Source organism: Tachypleus tridentatus, chromosome 8, assembly GCF_004210375.1.
Source record: "Tachypleus tridentatus isolate NWPU-2018 chromosome 8, ASM421037v1, whole genome shotgun sequence".
Taxonomy (NCBI): domain Eukaryota; kingdom Metazoa; phylum Arthropoda; class Merostomata; order Xiphosura; family Limulidae; genus Tachypleus; species Tachypleus tridentatus.
Genome location: NC_134832.1, coordinates 142,842,339 through 142,863,599, shown reverse-complemented (window position 1 = coordinate 142,863,599; position 21,261 = coordinate 142,842,339). Strand labels below are relative to the sequence as shown.

At 33.2% G+C, this 21,261-nt stretch overlaps 1 protein-coding gene across 10 annotated transcripts in view; it reads left to right on the top strand.

Annotated features, from left to right (window-relative positions):
• The window catches only part of Spt-I (serine palmitoyltransferase subunit I), a 39,085-nt gene extending 18,262 nt beyond the window's left edge, over positions 1–20,823 (top strand). For all 10 annotated transcript variants that reach the window (XM_076451861.1, XM_076451864.1, XM_076451862.1 and 7 more), the window contains 8 exons: positions 3,047–3,176; positions 5,724–5,813; positions 8,571–8,678; positions 13,400–13,495; positions 14,893–14,989; positions 17,684–17,738; positions 18,169–18,283; positions 19,070–20,823. In XM_076451861.1, coding sequence (XP_076307976.1) covers positions 3,047–3,176; positions 5,724–5,813; positions 8,571–8,678; positions 13,400–13,495; positions 14,893–14,989; positions 17,684–17,738; positions 18,169–18,283; positions 19,070–19,228 — 850 coding nt within the window. In that variant the 3' untranslated portion in view covers positions 19,229–20,823. The remainder of the gene's footprint in view (positions 1–3,046; positions 3,177–5,723; positions 5,814–8,570; positions 8,679–13,399; positions 13,496–14,892; positions 14,990–17,683; positions 17,739–18,168; positions 18,284–19,069) is intronic.
• Positions 20,824–21,261: the final 438 nt, after the last annotated feature.

Sequence of the window (21,261 nt, the reverse complement as noted above, 5' to 3'; positions counted from 1 at the left end):
CAAATAACCTCCAGAAAACTGTCAATACCCTTGTTTGTTCTTGCAGGAGAACATTATAATTTATCTGTTATTTTCTCTGTTTTATCTCCATACAACATTGTTTGACTTGATGCTTCTTGTAATCAGCATAAAAAAGTTGGAAATAGATCTAATTATTTTCTCACACCAGTGTTTGGTACTTCTAGTTGTTTATCTTTTCTTAGACAAGCTCAGCCTTTTTCTCTTCATGTGTGAGCTTTGGTACATATTTCCCTCCACTGGTGGTCCTTATGAATTCAAGAGTTTCTCAAGTTCCACTGTCTTCATTTGTTAACCTCTCCTCAAGGAATCTTCATGTTGACTTGACCATGCAATTGGTATTTTTAGCATTCTCTTACCAACTTCAAAGCTGAATCACTCTTCTTACCAGTGTTTCTCTCTCTGATTTAGTTACATTTCTGGATAAAGGCATTCCTTTTGGCATTTTGGTGCAAGATGAGCATTTACTCCAAACAACATGCTTAAACTTGTTGCTGTTCATTAAGGATGGTCCTATCCCTGCTCCTAGTGATGAATCACTAGATCATGATCTATTTTGTCATTTCTTACACCAATCATCCAGGAGGTTTCCATTCCAGGACCCTTTGCTATTGAGCATTGGACATAATCTTGTGGGCACATTCACATCATGTTTTTCTTATCTGTTATCTGTCATGTGCCAAGAGCTAAGAACTTACACTGCTTCTCTTGGATAACTTATACCAATTGAGTGGTCTCTACACCTTCAGGTCTCTTGTTGGGTTTGCACTCATTTAACTCTACACAGGATGGGTTGAATTGACCAACTGTGTGACCACTTTGTACTCATTTAAAGTCATTATGGTTTTGATGCAATGAACTTTTAATGTGGAATGAATATCTTCACAAAATTTTGCAGGCTTTCAGTAAACATTAAGAATATTTCACATACAAAAAAATCAGGCTTTTTAGTGAATTATTTTTCATAAACTTAAAAAAAATGTCCATAAATATATCAAGTTTTTTTTTCTTTTACTGGTCTGAGTACAAAGTATTTTTGTATTAATATTAAATATACTTTTCTTCATCTCAAAAATCTCAAATTTCAGTTGTGTAATCTCTGAAACCCTAACTACATATAAAATGTTTGTTTTTGGTTTTTTTAATACTTATTAGAAGGGGTGGTAAGTAAATTAGAAAAGAGGTAGGTAATGCCCAGAGAAAAGATTTCTTACAAGGAGAAATTCAGAAATTTTGTTTTCAATATTATCTCATAAAATTAAGAATTTGAAACATATATACTATGAAATATGGATTATAAATTCTCCATTCATGCCATAGGAATTGGTATAACATAATTAAAAGGAGTTTAACTTTTGAATGTAAATCACTAAATACCTCATGGCATGAAGTAAAGGATGCCTGAGCAGATAAGGTTAAACATACCTTTTTCAACTGGACACTGATCTCACCTTTTTTTTTAAACTTTGAGAATAGTGCATACAATTTCTTTTTCAAGCCCCTTTTTGATTTCACAAGATTCCTTCAAATAGCTCGCTCCTTCTTTTCCACAAAAGATTTTTTAAGCAGGTGTCTGATAAGCATCTTGATACTTTTCTGGGTCTCCCTGATGAAATACCCCCCTTTTTTTTCTTTGTCATCTTCAATTGCAGCATGGAAGACCCTTGCAACTTACCATTTTCTAACTACTGAGTAATTGGGGGGGTGAACCAGAGAAAGAATCCTCAGTGGTTGGGCTCAGCACAGTGCACTTAAATGTGGAGCTGTTGTTACACTATTAGTATAGTATGGATCATCCTTCATGTATTTGTTGTGTCCTCCTCCTTCAGTCAGCATGTGTTCAGTAGAGCTGAGGTGAGCACACAAACATTCTTCAACCAAACTATACATTTTGGCTGTCTAACTCTGTGTGTGTGTGTGTGTAAGTACATGGTTGGTCATGTTCTCATTCCACCCATGTCCCTGACACATGGGGCTTAGTTGCCACTTTTTCCCTACTTTCAGGGCAAAAAACATTATGCTGTGGTGAAGATGAGATGCAGTTTCCCCACAGATGTACCCCTATGGTACCCCTGCCTTCAGATGTCACACTCCATGAGGTTTTCCTCAGGTGCTTTTGTAAGATAGCTCACCTCAATAACATTTTGTATTAGTCCCTCCATGCATTTAACACTGGATTCTAGCTATCCTGTGTACTGTGGAGGTGTATTAATGTGTTAAAAGTTAACATTTTCTTCATCCAAAAATGTACTTTAGATAAGTACCTATGTCTGCAAACTTTTACATCTGTTATTTCCATTTCTGGTACACATTTTTGTCTTGCCTTGTCAGAGAATTATGTTATTATAAGTGCACGTTTAGAGGGAAGCTACTGTTTGTGGGGGTTATGTTATTCTGTTATTGGTGGAGGGCTTTTGTTACAAGATAACATCATGCAGTACTGCAGCTTGAACAAAGTTTGGTGAGAGTTACCTCAAGGCTAGTGGCATGGAAATCTCCTGGAAGATGTATGAAGAAGGTAGTTTTCCTGTGTGAACAGATGAGTATCTATCAGAAATATATTTTCAGATTAGAAAATTAACATTCCCGAAAATGTGTAGTTACTTAAGGCCATCTGTCTGCAGTATTTTCATTTAATTGGTTATTAAAGTCACCTTAAAACAAGAAGTTGAAAATTATAATATTTTTTATTATATATAACTTTGAATTTAATAGTTAAAATAGTACTGTTTCATGACAAAGTATAATTTGTTAACTTTTGAAACATTAGCAGTTGAGTCTTATTCACCAAACCTAATCTGTTTATATCTGTCAAAATTATTGAAACTAATTAATACGTTATGATTTTTGTGGGTGGAAAGAACCTTGTGTCAAGGTTTACATCATATGTTTTGAAAGTTAAACAGTAAACTCAATATAAGTAATCCATCACTAACTGGGAGTGTTATCTTAGAATAAAACATCTCTGATATTGTTATATGAATTATAAATTTTAGCAGAAAACTGAGACACTTTCTGATTTCTTTAGTGATGAGGGAGTATCATTTGCCATTCAGAAGGGACTAAGTGCATCAAGAAGTCGAATTGTTTTCTTTAAACATAATAACATGGAGGATCTGGAGCGCTTGCTCTTGGAGCAGAATGATCTGGACAAGAAGGTAAATGTTTGTGGAGTTAATAGTGTTAGTATGAGTTCTTACTAACAGTGTGTATCTTTTCTGATACTCTACATTCTGTTAGTATTATGGTAGATTTTTGCTGATGTTAAGTATATCTATCCAAGTATAATAAGTATTACATTTAGGGTTATATTTGGAAATTTAAAGATAATTCTAACATTTGAATTATGCCTGTCAAACCTTTAACTAATGTCTTTTTTGTTGTTGTTGTTTCGTTAACAGAAACTATTTGACATGTACAAATTATAATCAACATTAAATATCATTTGCATGGCAAATGCATTCTTTCTATTCATGTAATACCCTGTACTTAAAAATTATTCTGTTAAAAAAAATATCTCTTGCATACGAGTGATACATTGGAACAGCATTATTGTCAAGCACAAGGTAGTACATTTAATTTCTGCATTACTTCAATAAAATGTACTGAATACTTAGTGTATTAGATGTAAAAGAATTGTTATTTTAAACAGTGGATGTTTTTAACAGCTGCATTGTCTCTCCTTTAACTTTGTTGTACTTGAAGTTCTGTATTTTTAATTCAAGAGCAACTGCTACTGTTTTACTGTTTTCTATTGTTATTATTTATTCTTTTGGCTGATGTCTTTATTCATGGAATACTTTTCATTAATCAGCAATGTTGATAAAAAGTGTAACTTATAATAATATTCTCTCTTGTAATATTTTGTTCTAGTTGAAGATGTGTATTTTCTAGTTAGATTATTAGGGCTACTTTGTCCTATTTTGCTATTTATTTATTATGCTTATATTAACAAGACTGATTATTAACTTGCCTTGAATGGTGATTGTTAAATAAAGATTTATTTTACTTAAATTTGGAATCACTTTTGGTTGTGATTGTCAGTGATCATATTCATACTGAGATGTAGACGTACATCTAATTTGGTGGTGTTCTTGCTATGGGCTCTGTGGCTGCAGTTGAGGACAATCCTGGGCATTCTGGAGAGAATCTCAATTTGCTTTTTCCTGTGTCTTCTTTTATTATATTGGCTTATCAGTCCCCCTTTGGGACAGTGGTGAGTTTACAGACTTGTATCACATAAATCTAGGTTTGATTCCCAACAGTGTACATAGCAGATAGTCCAACATTACTTTGCTCTAACAAAACATACTTACCTGACTGAATGTTGATCCAAACAATGGTAACCAGTACAGTCTTTAAAAGAAATAAAAATAGAGTCAACTTTGAGATAAGCTGTCTGATTTGTTTTCTTCAGTTGGTCATAAAGGGTGTGTTGTTTGGGTCCTTCTCCAATTGCTTTTGAGCCTAAACCTTACTTGATGATTGTAAGGTCTGGAAGAGAATAAATATTTTTTCCATTTATTCACAGGCATTGTGGCTCATGCAGGAAGGTTTACTGTTCAGTTATGTGAGAGGATATCTATGCCTTTTCCACCATGGTGTTTGGAACTACATAATTTAGCCAATCACCACCAGGTGGAAGCATATTCTAATTCTCAAATAAGATATCTGTCCCTTGAAATTAGGGATTATAAAGTGGAGTTTGTAGGTAATCTGAATAGATCAATGTCTCCTGGTGGGAAAGGATAAGTCTATGGATTTACAACTCTAGCATTCACAGTGTTGTTTTCCTAGCACTAAACTTAGTTGAAAGACTCTCTTCACCATCAGCTTCATTGATGATGATTTGGAACCATTGTTTGCATGCATAGTTTTTCCATTGTCATCTTCTACATTCATCCCTGTTATTGTTGGTGTCTCGATTTTTATTGGCTTATACAAAGGGGTATAGTTCCAACCTTAATTGAAGGTCCTAACCCCCAACATCAGCCTCTCAGTACACTGATATCTAGAATAGATTGTCCATATCCTGTGGTTCTATCAATGACATTGATGATTATTGTGTGCTTTCATGGTCTGTGGGAGCTCAGCTCCAAGAATTTCTGAACATGTGGTAACCTTAACCATAATTTTTTTTTTTTAAAAATACTTCACTAAAAAAATATTATTTTTGTATGTGAAAGATTTACAATGTTTACTGAAAGACAGCCAAATTTTATGAAGGTGTATATACTATATTGAAAGTTAAAAGTATTAAATCTACAAATATTTTAAAGCAAGTACAAAGATATCACATAATTAGTAAAACTGAACAGAGCTGTTGAGTGAGTTAAGCATCCAAGACTCTCTACACAAGTGTCATGCTAAAATAGACAGCTTTGACCATATCACCATTGTCCGTTCAGTTGGATTCATCCTTGTTGATTTTTGGAAGTTGCATATTGATCCTTACTAATTTCATAACTGCCGTTTGTGATATATTAGTATTTACTGGTTTTATGTTTGTATTTCTTTTATAATGAACTTTGCTGATGTTATGTACATAATCTGATACTTAGATAAATCTTTAATATATGAACTGGAGTTTGGTTGATAGAAGTCATTGTTAAACTTTGTGCTCACATGTATATTCATCAAATATTAGTAATTTTAGTTTTATTCATGTACATTTAATAATGATTTATTTATTTATTATTCAACAGAATCCAAAGAAAGCTAAGGTGACACGAAGATTTCTTGTGGTTGAAGGTCTGTACATAAATTATGGGGATATTTGTCCTCTGCCTGAATTGGTAAGCTTCAAGATTACAAGGTCCTTTAAATTAGTTTGTAAGATACAGACTGTGTAAGCAAAGCAATAAAAATGAAATAATGTGCTATTCATAAAATGTTTTCATCTATTTTGAATCTAATTTTTCAGTAATCTCATTAAGAAAACTGTATATTGGAGACTGCCTTAAGGTGAATGAAAAACAGATATTTACATGTGTGATCTCTGCATAAAGATGATGGTGTTTTGTCAAATAAAAAAGAAATCCTATACATTCAACCATTAGTGATATTTCTGACACGTTTTGTGTGTGTATGTTTTCAACTGTGTCTTTTAAAATGTAGTAAATACAACTTTGAGTAGGTTAAAGTGATTGTTTTATCCATAAAACATGTCTTATGTATTAACAGATGTATGTACCTGCATATAATTGTGAATCAATGGGTTTTTTTTATAACTTTGTAATCATTGGATATACCTCAACAACTGGCAAGGAAATCTATGTTTTACTGTTTGAACACCCTTTCAATCTACAGTGGTTATAAATACCTCATTAATTTCATAACGTGGTCTTGTATGTTGCAAATTCTAACGTAATGTGGTTTGATATGTTGCATATTCTATCATAACATGATTCAGTATGTCACATATTTGAACATAACATGTTCCAGTACATTGTATCTTTGAATATACCATGGCCCAGGATGTTGCATATTCTGACACAATGTGGCCCAGGATGTTGCATATTCTGACATAATGTGGCCCGGTATGTTGCATCTTCAAAGATAGGATCAGCCTTCTTATTCTTTCCACACCTTATTTTTGTTAGTATAAAGATCAAATTCAAGGTCACTGTCACATTCATCCCTGATCACATTAAGTAGTTCTGAAAAAATTAAAATAAATTGTTTTTGTAAGTTCAATGAATTCATTGAGCATACAACCAAACATTTCATATGATGACTTTAACACAGTTAACACAGACAAGGGAACATTTCCTAAGTTATGTTTATTGTCTTCAATTTGATTTGCTAGTCTTTCTCCAGGAAATGCAGTTTTGTGGAAACATTTCATGTCTGTAGACTTATCAACCTGTATTAAATGAAAAGCATGTGGTAAACATGTGCTCATCAAAGTTAAGGGGCTTTTCATAGTTTTTATTTTTTGACATGAGCTTTTACATGATAGAGTTGTAGGTATTGCTTATATAATGTCTTAACTTAATTGTCGAGGGTCAGAACAACACTTATGAGTAAAAATATATTAGTTTGACATTATATGATATATAAATGAGATAAAATATTGTACAAAAATAACGAGTTATATTTATTTTAGCTTTTTTTTTTTCTCTCTCTCTCTCTCTCTCTCTCAGAGCACGACAGCTACTACATAAAGATGTCCAACATCTTTCATGCCTTTGAACAAACCCTAATAATTACAAGTAATTTGTGGATAATTATTGAAGCCCATAAACTTTAGTGTCTCTTCAATTCCCAGATCAGGCCATTTTTCTCTTGTTATTGAATAACACAGTGCCATATTTACATACATTTTCCTGTCTCTACAGTCTTTTTCCATTACATCATGAAACAACAACCTATTGTGACCTTATTCTTTAAAAAAAAGTCTTAATTTATACCTTCACATGGTTGTACTACAAACAGCAGTATAAAGCTTCAAATGAGATATGTGAATGTTTGTCAATCAAGTTGAAACTGACTTAATGTATAAAATAGGGGTTTTCTGATTATTTATAAACAAAATTTAAATTTTAAGATGAAATGTTATATTTTAAATTGGTTGTCCAAAGAGTAGTTCACCTAAAGTTTTTGAAAGTTCACAACCTAATAAGTAATAAAAATACTAAATCAAGTTGTGTATACTTTATGAAGCCAAACTAGAGACTTAAATAGTAAGTCCTATGTCAAAAGGAAACATCCCTTCTCTTCCATATGGGGCTAAGAGAAAATTATATTTTAAGTTTTAAATCACACTTACAATTTTCAGACAGAATAACATGTACAGTATTTTAAAATAAAATTCATCGTGTGAAAAAATGGCTAATGTCTTTGTATGGGAAAAAAATAATTTTATTATAAGCATCTTACCCTTCGTTTGTGATCTGACTAAAATAGCAGATTCAGCTCTTTTGTTTTATTATAAACTGTATTACAGTTTAGCAATGGTTGTTAACTGTAAAAGACTGATCATTTGTGACAGCTATTCTATACATGAAACATTTGCAAACAACCAGAAGAGTAAGAATAGTTACTATTAATGAAGTGAGTATCAGATTTGATTCATATGATATTTGTACCCAAGTATCATACATATATGTAAGTTACTAACAAGTCATGAGTTTGACTCTGACAGACAGTACCTTCCAGTTAAAATTAAAAATAAAATTATATTAAAAACTGACTGGTTATTTCCAGTCATTATTTGCAAGGTTTTGAGTGCTGTGCTTAAAGAATGAAAACATTATTAAACCTATAAGTACATGGTTGCTCTACATTGTGGTGATTGAATTGAGACAAACATAAAGTGGTCACTGGATTTAAATAAGTGAATAATACATAGTTTCTTTAGTAGTTTAAAATAAGTTTGTTAAGTACAGATATTTGTTAACACAGTTATGATTATAGCACACTAAAAGTTGATTATTTTATTCAGAAGAAATTGTAAATATTTTAGAATAACCTAATGGATATACACGATTTCGTTTGTTAGACACCTGTAGGTATTCTTTCTCCAGTGCAATGTATTGGTTTATTTGTAGCTTGAGTTAAAGAAGAGATTCAAAGTGCGATTATTTATCGATGAAAGTTGTTCTTTTGGTGTTCTTGGAAGAAATGGTAGAGGAGTGACACAACATTTTAATATACCTGTAAGTTGAATTTTAACTTCTGTATAATTTATTCATAAGGTTATATTTCATAACTAGTTGTATGTGCTTATATGTATATGCAATTTTGGAAGTATATGTGTAATAAACATGCATTCATTGTTTTGGAAATAATGATGGAAATGGTGGGAGAAAATAGTTTTTAGACAAATATTATGGAAATTGCATCTTTTGTTTATTTCATGTGAAAGTGAAATACATTTGATTAAATTTATTGTTTCATTGACCTTTGTCTCATGATTAACTGATAATCCTGTCACACAAGTTGTTAACTATTTCACAAATGTACATCTTGTATAACTGTATTGAATGATGCATGAGCTGCTTGTGAGCACATCTTATGAAGACTATTGTTATTATTCATATCTGATCTAATCTAACCTAATAATTCTCTAATTTTTACATTTTAGTTACTTTTATTATAATACATAAGGAAGATACATGAAAACAAGAAAAACATTATTTAATTGTTTATATGCAAAAATGGCTCGTTTGGGTTGACAATTTGTGAACCTGACGATGACCGGAGAAGGTCGAAACGTTGTTCGCTCTTCTACGTAAAATATTTTCTCAACCCAAACGAGTCGTTTTTGCATATAAATTTCTCAGCTATATTGTTTCAGTGATGGGTTTCTCGACATCACTGATTATTATTTAATTGTGACTTTTGTTTGTTTGTTTGTTTTGTTTTCTGTCATTTACCAATTAACTTTAAGACTACATTTATATACTAATGCTACTGGTACACAAAATATTTTTTTATTTACTTACATAATGCACATAAAAACACAGAATAATAATTTGCCGGGTATCTAGCACTTCTGCTTGTTCCTCCACCTTCTTGGTCATCAAGACTCAGGCAGAGTGTTCACCTCTTTCCTTTCAAACTGACTGTCTTTTTGACTGTAATTGTCCCTTTACACTGGTTGAACTGAAAATGGCCCTTCATCGGTCTGGCAGTACATCTGTTGGACCTGATGATGTACATTATGACATGCTGCACTATCTCTCCTGCTTCTCTTGATATTCTTCTACTTGTTTTTAACCGGATCTGGCAGGAGAATGTTTTTCCTGATGCCTGGTGCCAGGCTATTATCTTACCCTTCTCTAAACCTGGGAAAGATCCCAAGATTCCTTCAAACTACTGTCCAATTGCTTTGACGAGCTGTCTCTGTAAGACCTTAGAGAGGATTGTTAATGCTCGTCTTGTTTGGTTTCTCGAATCAAACAACCTCCTCTCACCCACCCAGTGTGGGTTCCGACAACAGCACTCCACCACTGACCATCTAATTCGACTTGAAACATTAATCAGAGAAGCCTTTCTCAAATTCCATCATCTTGTTTCAATATTCTTTGACATTGAGAAGGCTTATGACACAACGTGGAGGTATGGCATTTTGTGAGACCTCCATATATGTGGGTTACATGGTCATTTACCCATGTTTATAAAAAAAATTTTAATGGACAGGAGATTTGAAGTTCGTGTGGGTTCGACACTTTCCCGTTCTTTTCTACAGGAACTTGGAGTCCCTCAGGGCTGTGTTTTGAGTGTCACACTTTTCAGTATAAAGATTAATGCCATCATTGAACAACTCCCTCTCACTGTTGCAAACGGGCTCTATGTCGACAACTTTCACATCTCGTGCCAGTTGTCGAACATGAGATATGTTGAGCGGCAACTACAGAATGCCCTCATTTATGTACTGAAGTGGACCATGGCGAATGGCTTTAATTTTTCTCTCCCTAAAACCATTTGCATGCACTTTTGCTGCCAACAGGATATTCACCCTGATCCTGAACTCAGTACTGGTGAAGTTTTGCTGCCAGTGAGCCCTGAGACCAAGCTCTTGGGGCTTATATTTGACTGTAAGCTGACCTTCATACCACACTTAAAGCAGCTACAGGTCAAATGTACAAGAGCACTGAACATCCTCCGTGTCCTCTCTACCACCAGTTGGGGAGCAGATCGATGTTCTATGTTAAAGATATATCGTGCTCTTATTCGATCAAAACTCGACTATGGAGCAATGATCTATGGCTCTGCCAGACCCCCGGCCTTAAAGATGCTGGACCCCATTCATCATCAAGGATTTTGACTCTACACTGGGGCTTTTCGCACCTCCCCAGTTCAAAGCTTATATGTAGAATCTCATGAACCTTCTCTGCACCTTTGCCATTTGCAACTGTCTTTACTATATTATTCAATACTTCATTCCTTACCAAAGCATCCCACCTGGGGATGTGTTTTCCTTCCTCAGTGGGCCATACTTTTTCAAAACAGACGATCTGCCATTTCTCCTTTTGGCCTTCACATTTAGGTGCAATTGGATGAATTGGGTCTGTCCTTGGAAAACATTGCAAAATCCACTGGTCAGCCCATCCCCCCATGGCTTATTACAGCCCCCAAATATAACGTTTCTTTAAGTCATCTGAGAAAAGCAGATACTCTCGATTGGAAGTAACATCTTTTATTTACTGAACATCTTTCGAACAATCTTTCCATTTCAATTTATATGGATGGTTCCAAATCAGGTAACTCTGTGGGCTCTGCCATGGTTTGTTGTGGTTCAGTAGTTGCATGCAGAATCACCTCTACAGCTTCTGTGTTCACTGCTGAATTGTATGCCATATCTCTTGCCCTGGATCATATTGAAGCTAAGTAGTACTCCAACAGCACTATTTATACTGACTTGCTTAGTTCTCTGCTGGCCCTGGAATCACTTCACGTTGACTCACACCCTGTTCTTGCTGATATTCAAAACCGACTGGCCCATTTCTCATTAACATCTACTTCTATCCAGTTTTTCTGGATACCAGGTCATGTTGGTATCCGCAGGAACGAGCTTGCAGACACTGCAGCTAAATCTATCTGCTTTGGCACTATCACCACTGTGCCTATTCCATACAAGGACTATGGTCCTTTATTCAAGGCTCTGCTCCATGGCAGCTGGCAGTCAACTTGGAGTGAGCAAAGCGACAGCAAGCTTTTCCAAATAAAACCCTATATTGGACTTTGGCTCTCTAGCTTACATAAGGTTCGGAAGGAGGAAGTTGTTCTAACCAGACTACACATTGGTCACAGTTTTTTAACTCATTGTTTTCTTTTATCTGAAATTGTTGCACCAGTGTATAGTTTGTGTAACATTCAAATCACTGTAAGCCACATTTCACTTTCTTGCCATCGTTACGACTCTCAACGACGACACTATTTTCAACATGTTCTGTCCCGAGGTTTGTCCATAACATTAGACAGTGTTATTGGTGACATTGGCACTGTCCACCTTGATAACGTTTTTAGTTTTTTAATGGCCATTAATCTTTTTGATGTCATATAAGTGTTTGATATTTATTCATTACACCTTTTTAATTGTGGTTCCCCCTTTTAATAGTCTCAATCTCTCTATTTCAATTTGCAATTGGAAAATGGCCATAACATTAAATAACTCGACACCAGGACTAGAAAGGCCAACTTCAGGTGACTAACGCTGCTGTTTGAACTACCCGTTAGTCGTCCTGGTGAGTTGTTATTACATTTTTGCTGCATGTCTTTTAACACTTTTTATTACTTTACTTTCTGATACTGGCCATAATGACACATAACCCGGAACCAGGATTGGAAAGACCTACTTCAGGTGACTGACGGTGGTTGTTGAACTTACCTGTTAGTCTTCCTGGTGGGTTATGATCATTACCATTCTGCTACAGGAAGTCCTTTACAACTTCTCTTACTCTGCTTTCTCTCTTAACATTGTAAACTAGATGTCAACATTGGTTTTATGCTTTTTCTGTTTTTCAATGCTGTTTTGTTTTTCCTTCATTTCCTTTTATGTATTTTACTACATTTAAATTATATTTACCTTTTTACCAGAAGTTTGGTGCAGATAGCTGAGCTGCTTTGTGCTGTAAAACACTAAATCAACCAACCAGTCAACCAACCAACTTTCTGATAGGTCATGACATTGCACTTTGACCTACAACAGGGTTAACTAACATTTGGCTTACTTCATATTTAGAGTAAAATGTTCTTCTGTAAACTGCAGCTGTTATACCTTATTTTGAAGAAGATTTGCAATGTAATGTTGGTCAATTAAGTGTATCTGAAATTTTAATTGTATTTTGTGTAAACTAGTAATTTTTTTGTGTTGTGACCAGTTGTTCACGCTTTTTTTTGCTATAGACTTTTTCTAAAAATAGTTATTTTCATTTTAGAATATTTGGGCAATTGATATGATGGATGAAAAGTACTTCAAACAGATATATTCTTTATATGCAAAATGAGAAAACACTTTACATAGATTCAGCGAACAACGTTTCGATGTCGGTCATCGTCAGGTTCACGATGTTCAAAATTTGTGAACCTGACGATGACCAAGAAGGTCAAAACGTTGTTCGCCTTCTATGTAAAGTGTTTTCTCAGCCCAAACGAGCCGCTTTTGCATATAAATTTCTCAACAAGTGGGTTTCTCGTCATCACTGAGATATATTCTTGATTTTTAATATCGCTGAAGAATTTATGATAAATTGGATACACAGTGTTCTTTGGAAACATTCTGTACATTTTTAAAGTCGACTAAATTTTAAGTAGAAAATTAAATATTATTAAGCTTTAACCATAAGTCAGTATTACACAGGCTCATGAGAAAGGAAGCAGTAATATTGCATTATGAGACAATAAATATGTTAAAATGTTTAATGCTTTATAGACAGAAGATGTAGACCTGATTTCAGCTTGTCTAGATTATGCTATTGGCTCATATGGTGGGTTCTGCTGTGGCTCTTCCTATGTTGTTGACCACCAGGTAAGTTTGCATTTTTGTATGGATGAAAATCAGATTTGTTTATTTCTTTGTCTTTCAGTTTGCCCAAGTGGTAAATAATTTGTGAAAATGCACCTTCAAATTCCTGTAGTAAATGATGATGTAAATATAGCTTGACATTTTTAACAACAGTCATCATAATGTGAATAAACTAGCTTTATGAAAGTGTACTCTCAAGGCCATTAATTGAAAGGTATATTTCTAATTTTCTGTCTTTACTGTTTACTTATTGTTATATATATATTTTTACCATTGGTTAACAAAAGTGTAAAAAGTAAAAATTTGTTTGGTTAAATAAGAAACTTTTAATAGGAAAGTTAAATTTAGACTATCCCTGTGATCACCTGGTTTCATAGTTCTCATGATGTGAGGTTGCAGGATATAACTTGATCTCTTTGCTTAGAGCAAGCTGTGTCCCTGTGGTGTATTGTTTCATGTACTGATGTGTAATAACATTCTAAATCAATTAAGGTAAAAAAAAAAGCAGATGTGAGAAAGATAAGAAGCAGAAGCTATTATTAAGATAAATATTTGTATTTGACTGTTACAGTCTGCAGTCATTCTGTTAAAGAAAAGGTCTTTTTTTGTTTTAATTTATATCTTCCAAGTTTTAATTTCATGTAAATTGATGACTTTGATACAGTTGGAGACAATAAGAAAGAAGGTATAAAGTTTTACCAAATCAAACTTAGTGTGCATTAAGGTTTTAAAACCTAAACAATGTGAAAATTGTAAGATGAAAAAAGTATTTCTGTTGTAGAAATGAAAATCAGATTTCACACGAACTCTCATTAGAAGCTTTATAACTTGTAAATATTTTATTACTTTTCACGTACAACATAACTGTAATGCTCACTCAAAGCTTCTAACATTTTGTAAATATACGTGTGGTATGATTCAGAGTTATATTGTCTATAGTTTGTCTTATCACATTGGTAAAAATTATCGGAACCTTATGCACGGGGTTAGCATACATTCTGTATAATATAAACAAGTTTTATTTGAAGTCCATGTGTGCTAACATAAATGCCTTGTGATATAGAAACAACATTAGTTTGAAGATTCTATATTTATATTTAAATAAAATCAGACAGTTAAATGTTACTATATTCAAATGCTTTGATTTAATTTTGTACAAATTTTTGTGAAACTTTGTCACTGTTTATAGCCTTTTGTTTAATATTAATCTTGAGTTACAGAAAAAAAAAATTATTAGTTATTATTTTCATAATCATTTCTATGTACTTTTGAAACCAGGTTAATTTGAATTTTTGAATGTATACTTAAGATGATCCCTATGTGATAAAGAAATTCATAATTTTCTTAAGTATCATGAATATGGGACTTCATGTGATTTTTTAAAACTTAAAAATTTACAGAGACTGTCTGGACTGGGGTACTGTTTCTCAGCTTCTCTGCCACCCCTTCAGTCAATTGTAGCTAGTGTTGCTGTGGATATCCTCAAGTCAAAACCAGGTGTGTTATTGTTTCCTTGTGTAATTGTACTGCTGTGTTATAGGTGGTGTGATGTAGGTGTAATGAAGCCAAAACCAGGTGTGTTATTGTTTCCTTGTGTAATTGTACTGCTGTGTTATAGGTGGTGTGATGTAGGTGTATGAAGCCAAAACCAGGTGTGTTATTGTTTCCTTGTGTAATTGTACTGCTGTGTTATAGGTGGTGTGATGTAGGTGTAATGAAGCCAAAACCAGATGTGTTATTGTTTCCTTGTGTAATTGTACTGCTGTGTTATAGGTGGTGTGATGTAGGTGTAATGAAGCCAAAACCAGATGTGTTATTGTTTCCTTGTGTAATTGTACTGCTGTGTTATAGGTGGTGTGATGTAGGTGTAATGAAGCCAAAACCAGATGTGTTTTGTTTCCTTGTGTAATTGTACTGCTGTGTTATAGGTGGTGTGATGTAGGTGTAATGAAGCCAAAACCAGGTGTGTTATTGTTTCCTTGTGTAATTGTACTGCTGTGTTATAGGTGGTGTGATGTAGGTGTAATGAAGCCAAAACCAGGTGTGTTATTGTTTCCTTGTGTAATTGTACTGCTGTGTTATAGGTGGTGTGATGTAGGTGTAATGAAGCCAAAACCAGGTGTGTTATTGTTTCCTGTGTAATTGTACTGCTGTGTTATAGGTGGTGTGATGTAGGTGTAATGAAGCCAAAACCAGGTGTGTTATTGTTTCCTTGTGTAATTGTACTGCTGTGTTATAGGTGGTGTGATGTAGGTGTAATGAAGCCAAAACCAGATGTGTTTTGTTTCCTTGTGTAATTGTACTGCTGTGTTATAGGTGGTGTGATGTAGGTGTAATGAAGACAAAACCAGATGTGTTATTGTTTCCTTGTGTAATTGTACTGCTGTGTTATAGGTGGTGTGATGTAGGTGTAATGAAGCCAAAACCAGGTGTGTTATTGTTTCCCTTGTGTAATTGTACTGCTGTGTTATAGGTGGTGTGATGTAGGTGTAATGAAGCCAAAACCAGGTGTGTTATTGTTTCCTTGTGTAATTGTACTGCTGTGTTATAGGTGGTGTGATGTAGGTGTAATGAAGCCAAACCAGATGTGTTTTGTTTCCTTGTGTAATTGTACTGCTGTGTTATAGGTGGTGTGATGTAGGTGTAATGAAGCCAAAACCAGATGTGTTATTGTTTCCTTGTGTAATTGTACTGCTGTGTTATAGGTGGTGTGATGTAGGTGTAATGAAGCCAAAACCAGGTGTGTTATTGTTTCCTTGTGTAATTGTACTGCTGTGTTATAGGTGGTGTGATGTAGGTGTAATGAAGCCAAAACCAGGTGTGTTATTGTTTCCTTGTGTAATTGTACTGCTGTGTTATAGGTGGTGTGATGTATGTGTAATGAAGCCAAAACCAGATGTGTTATTGTTTCCTTGTGTAATTGTACTGCTGTGTTATAGGTGGTGTGATGTAGGTGTAATGAAGCCAAACCAGATGTGTTATTGTTTCCTTGTGTAATTGTACTGCTGTGTTATAGGTGGTGTGATGTAGGTGTAATGAAGCCAAAACCAGATGTGTTATTGTTTCCTTTGTAATTGTACTGCTGTGTTATAGGTGGTGTGATGTAGGTGTAATGAAGCCAAACCAGATGTGTTATTGTTTCCTTGTGTAATTGTACTACTGTGTTATAGGTGGTGTGATATAGGTGTAATGAAGTCAAAACCAGATGTGTTATTGTTTCCTTGTGTAATTGTACTGCTGTGTTATAGGTGGTGTGATGTAGGTGTAATGAAGCCAAAACCAGATGTGTTATTGTTTCCTTTTGTAATTGTACTGCTGTGTTATAGGTGGTGTGATGTAGGTGTAATGAAGCCAAAACCAGATGTGTTATTGTTTCCTTGTGTAATTGTACTACTGTGTTATAGGTGGTGTGATATAGGTGTAATGAAGTCAAAACCAGGTGTGTTATTGTTTCCTTGTGTAATTGTACTGCTGTGTTATAGGTGGTGTGATGTAGGTGTAATGAAGCCAAAACCAGATGTTATTGTTTCCTTGTGTAATTGTACTGCTGTGTTATAGGTGGTGTGATGTAGGTGTAATGAAGCCAAAACCAGATATGTTATTGCTTCTTTGTTTAATTGTACTACTTTCTAATAGACCGTGCACTAAATTCAAAGCAAGGTGTGTTATTGTTTCATTGTTTAATTTTACTACTCTGTCATGGATGTTGTGATGTGGGTATATTCAAGTCAAAACTAGGTGTGTTATTTTTTGCTTGGTTAATTTTATCAGTTAATATAAGCTCATTGTAATGAAACCAAATTGTGGTATTTTATTGACTTTTAAACTTCTGTTCGTAATCAATCATAAAAATGCCAGTGTTGTATTACTTGTGAAGTATATGTTCCCTTTTATCTTGTTTGGTGCCACATGTTACAAAGTAATTTGTTGTAAAAGGACTATTTTTGTTACACTTGTATACTAACTTTACATGTAGAACTGCATGTCTAAGTTGATATGATACTTTTATCTCCAGTATTATATATCCTTTTAATAAATTTTGTTTCGTACATTAATGGAAAATCTTTTCAAATTTTATTGATTACATAATGACTTAATTCTTGAAGAGCAATTGCTATTGAAAATGTTTTGCTTAGTGAAAATTTGGTTTTATTGTGCATAATTATTATGATTACTATATTGTTTGTACAGAATTAATAGAAAAACTACAGAAGAATGCAAGATTTGCTCACAAAGAACTCCAAAGGTATTCATATTCAATGTGTTACAGTATGTACATAGTTATAGACTACTTACAAAGTCTGTTAGATGTATCTATATAAATGTAGTAATAACACCTATATACCTATGACGAAAGATTAACAAATTCTTTAAAGATTCAAGAAACATGTAAAGTATTTGTGAGTCTAACAAAGATATAAAGTAATTTGGTCATTCTGAATAAGTTTAGTACTTTCTGAAATCTCAACAGTTCAGGAAAGGAGATTTTATAAGAACCTCCCAAGAAACTTTCTTACGAAAAGATTCTGAAAAACAAAGTTCAAGAATTATGTGAAGTTCAGTGTAATATTTTTTTTACTGGTTTTTATTCAGTCAAATTTATGTTTTTAAGAATTTATTCAAACTTAATAAAGCTTGTAAATCAAAAATAATGTTCCTGTTGTTATTTGTTTCAGGTTAACCAAAATAGTGGTCTGTGGTGATGAAGTGTCTCCAATAAAACATTTAAGATTGACAACAATCACAGATCAAGCAGAGGCACAACACCTCCTGGAGCAGATTGTAGATTATGTAGGCATTTATTTATTTTTATTTTATTTTAAGTCACATGTGATGGTTTTAAAAGACACCCAGATATTTAACTTTTTCACTGTGACTGGGATTTGCATTTCCAAATGTATGCGGGAAATGTAGGTGTCAGCTATATTGAAAAATTTAAGTGTTTTTAAATTTTATAAATACAGGTATTATACTTGGTGGAATTTTATTTAGTCAAAATATGTCATTTTTCTTTTGACTAGTTGTGTACAATAGTTAAAAGTAATCAGTATGTTGATGGAAAGAAGCTGTTGACAAGCAGTTATTGTTGAAGATGCTCTGATACTTTCCAGCCATGCAGTGTCTACACTTGAGTTTTAGGGTTTAAAGACAACTGTGCCCTGTATTATATGTTATTTTAAATATTTTTCATAACACAAAAATCTTTCTTTTCAAGAATTAATATTTTAAAGGCCTACTTAACAATAAAGTATAATACGATGATCATGAAAAGAGGTGTTCATTTAATTCAAATGTTGACACATATTCAAAAATATTAAATATTTCTGTGAAACATGTTGAAGAGAAAATGTACTCATTACTCTTGTTATTATACTTTGGATGATTTAACTTGGATTAATAGAAATTTACCACTGTTTTAGCTTCGGGAAAAAGATTTGTTCATATCTGTGATCTTAAAGTTGTTTTTTTGTTGTATTAGTCATAGAAAAAAATGAGATTCTAACTATATCCTCATGTTATTGTTATTTCCATGATTCAGCTTGTATACCAAAGTTCACATGATTTTCCTTGTTTCAGATGCAAGAAGAAGGTGTGGCTTTGACTGTAGCTAGATACCTTGAAGAATATTTTGTCCCTCCACCAAGCATTCGTATAATTGTCAGTGCAGTTCTAGATGAACAAGAAATATCTTCTGTAGTATCTCTTTTAGAAAAAGCTAGTGACACTTTAGTTTGATGTTGCTTGGACTTTTCTTGGAGTACAAAACAACAGTGTTTGTACATTTAGGGAAGGTTTTTGTCAATTCTTCTTTTGAATGTAATGCTGTACACTGAAGTATTTTCAATGTTAACACTGTTCTGATTAAGGTTTTTGGCATCCAGAGTATCAGTTTGCCAAAATACTGTAAAACTTATTAGGCTTGTAATTTTTTTTTATTTTCATAAGTGGCGTTAAATGTACGTTTCGTATCAAACCAGTGTTTTTACAACTGTATATGATCATAAGAGAAGTGGCACAATTATGATAATATTGTATTCAGTAAAGTTTTTACACATTTCAATTGGAAAGTGTATAACATCTAGTCAGTTTCTCAAACGTCTGATGAGGTGATTTTGAACCTAAACTGCACATATAAGATGTTAATTATCTAGAACATGGTGAGAGTTTTATACTTAAAAAATAATAATCAGTGAACAGTTTTTAGAAAATATTGTTAATATTTAACAAAATGAAAAACCAACACCTGTTCAGATCAAAGCATGTTTGGTTTTTTAAGAATAGAATGAAGGAAAAGATCAAAACAAACTATTTATGAATTTGTTTTCCAGTTCCTTAAAATCTTTTTTTAGGATATGTTTATTACTAAAACTGTTTTAAAGGAACTTTGAAAAATGTAGCTAGTATTAGACCTGATGGACTTACAAACAGTAAGAGTTCTGCATACAAATAATGCATTTTACTTTCACTCTAGACAATCTCTTGATAATATGAAATCAGAAGTAATGTTTTAGCAAACCAAAGTTGGGGCAGACATAAATGTATTCAAACGTCCTTGAATGTTTATCAATGTAGACTTTCTGTGCAAAGTAGTTGATGAATCATGTGTTACGTATCAAATCCAGAAGAATATGTGTGATATGTGTGTAGGGTTTTTCTCACTTCATATAATAACACAATTTGCATTTAAAAACATACCATATTTTAGGCCTTGTAAGGTGCTACATCATGGAAGACAGACATTAGTATTTTGGAAAGACAATACTGAGAACAATATATTTTGACTTGGTAACCAACACCTTGATTTTATTTTCAACCTAGTGAGTAAATACAGTCAAACACATCATATTCTTCACAGAATCTTGACATATTAGTTAAATGTTTTATGCTATTGACAATACTTGTTATTGATAAGTAATGAGATTACAATCTGTATGTGAGGCCGTTTTGAGTACACCCTAAGCTAACCTCTTGCCTTAACCCATCACTTTTGTCCTTGAAGACGTGCAGATTTTCAGGGGATTTAAAAAAAAAGTGTCTTACAAGGCGTAAAACACGATAACTGTTTATTAAAAATTAAGAACTTTCAAATTGGATAGTTAATTTGAAAATATAAATTTTTAGCCACTGTAATCTTCAGGGTTGTTCTTGTCAAAACACCTTATAAATTGACTTGTTTTTTCATTACTAGAATGCTGTTAGAAGTCTAAAAAACAAGTTGATACTGATTTTCATACTCTGAGAGATTCTGACTTTTATGTTTTTCAATCAACTATAAAATTGTTATCAGCTAGCCAAACCTCAAAAATAAAATAACTAATTTTTTTGAGTTAGCGTTTGTTAGCGTCTGTTTTTTAAGGGTTAAATTGACAAATAACTACTGTCACTTTGTTAAAGAGTACAAAATATTTTCAATTTAATGACTAGAAATTTTGCATGTGATTTCAGACTGAAACAATCAAAGCACTTTTCTGCTATGAACGTCAGAAACTTGGGAATTCCTTACAAATATAATGTTAATAGTTTTGAACAGATTTAGACAACTAGATTTTGTATTTATATGAGGAATTCTTACAAATACAAAAGTTGTGCACACTAGTATCTAAACCAATTTACGGATCTTTGTACAAACATTTTAGTTTTCTAAGAAACTTTGCATAACTAGCAGCAATAACTACAATTATTAGTTGCTAAAGAATCTTAAAATAACAATAATTTTCTGGGTGAACTGATGGCAGCTGTTCAACCCAATTTTTTTTATTCTAGGAGGA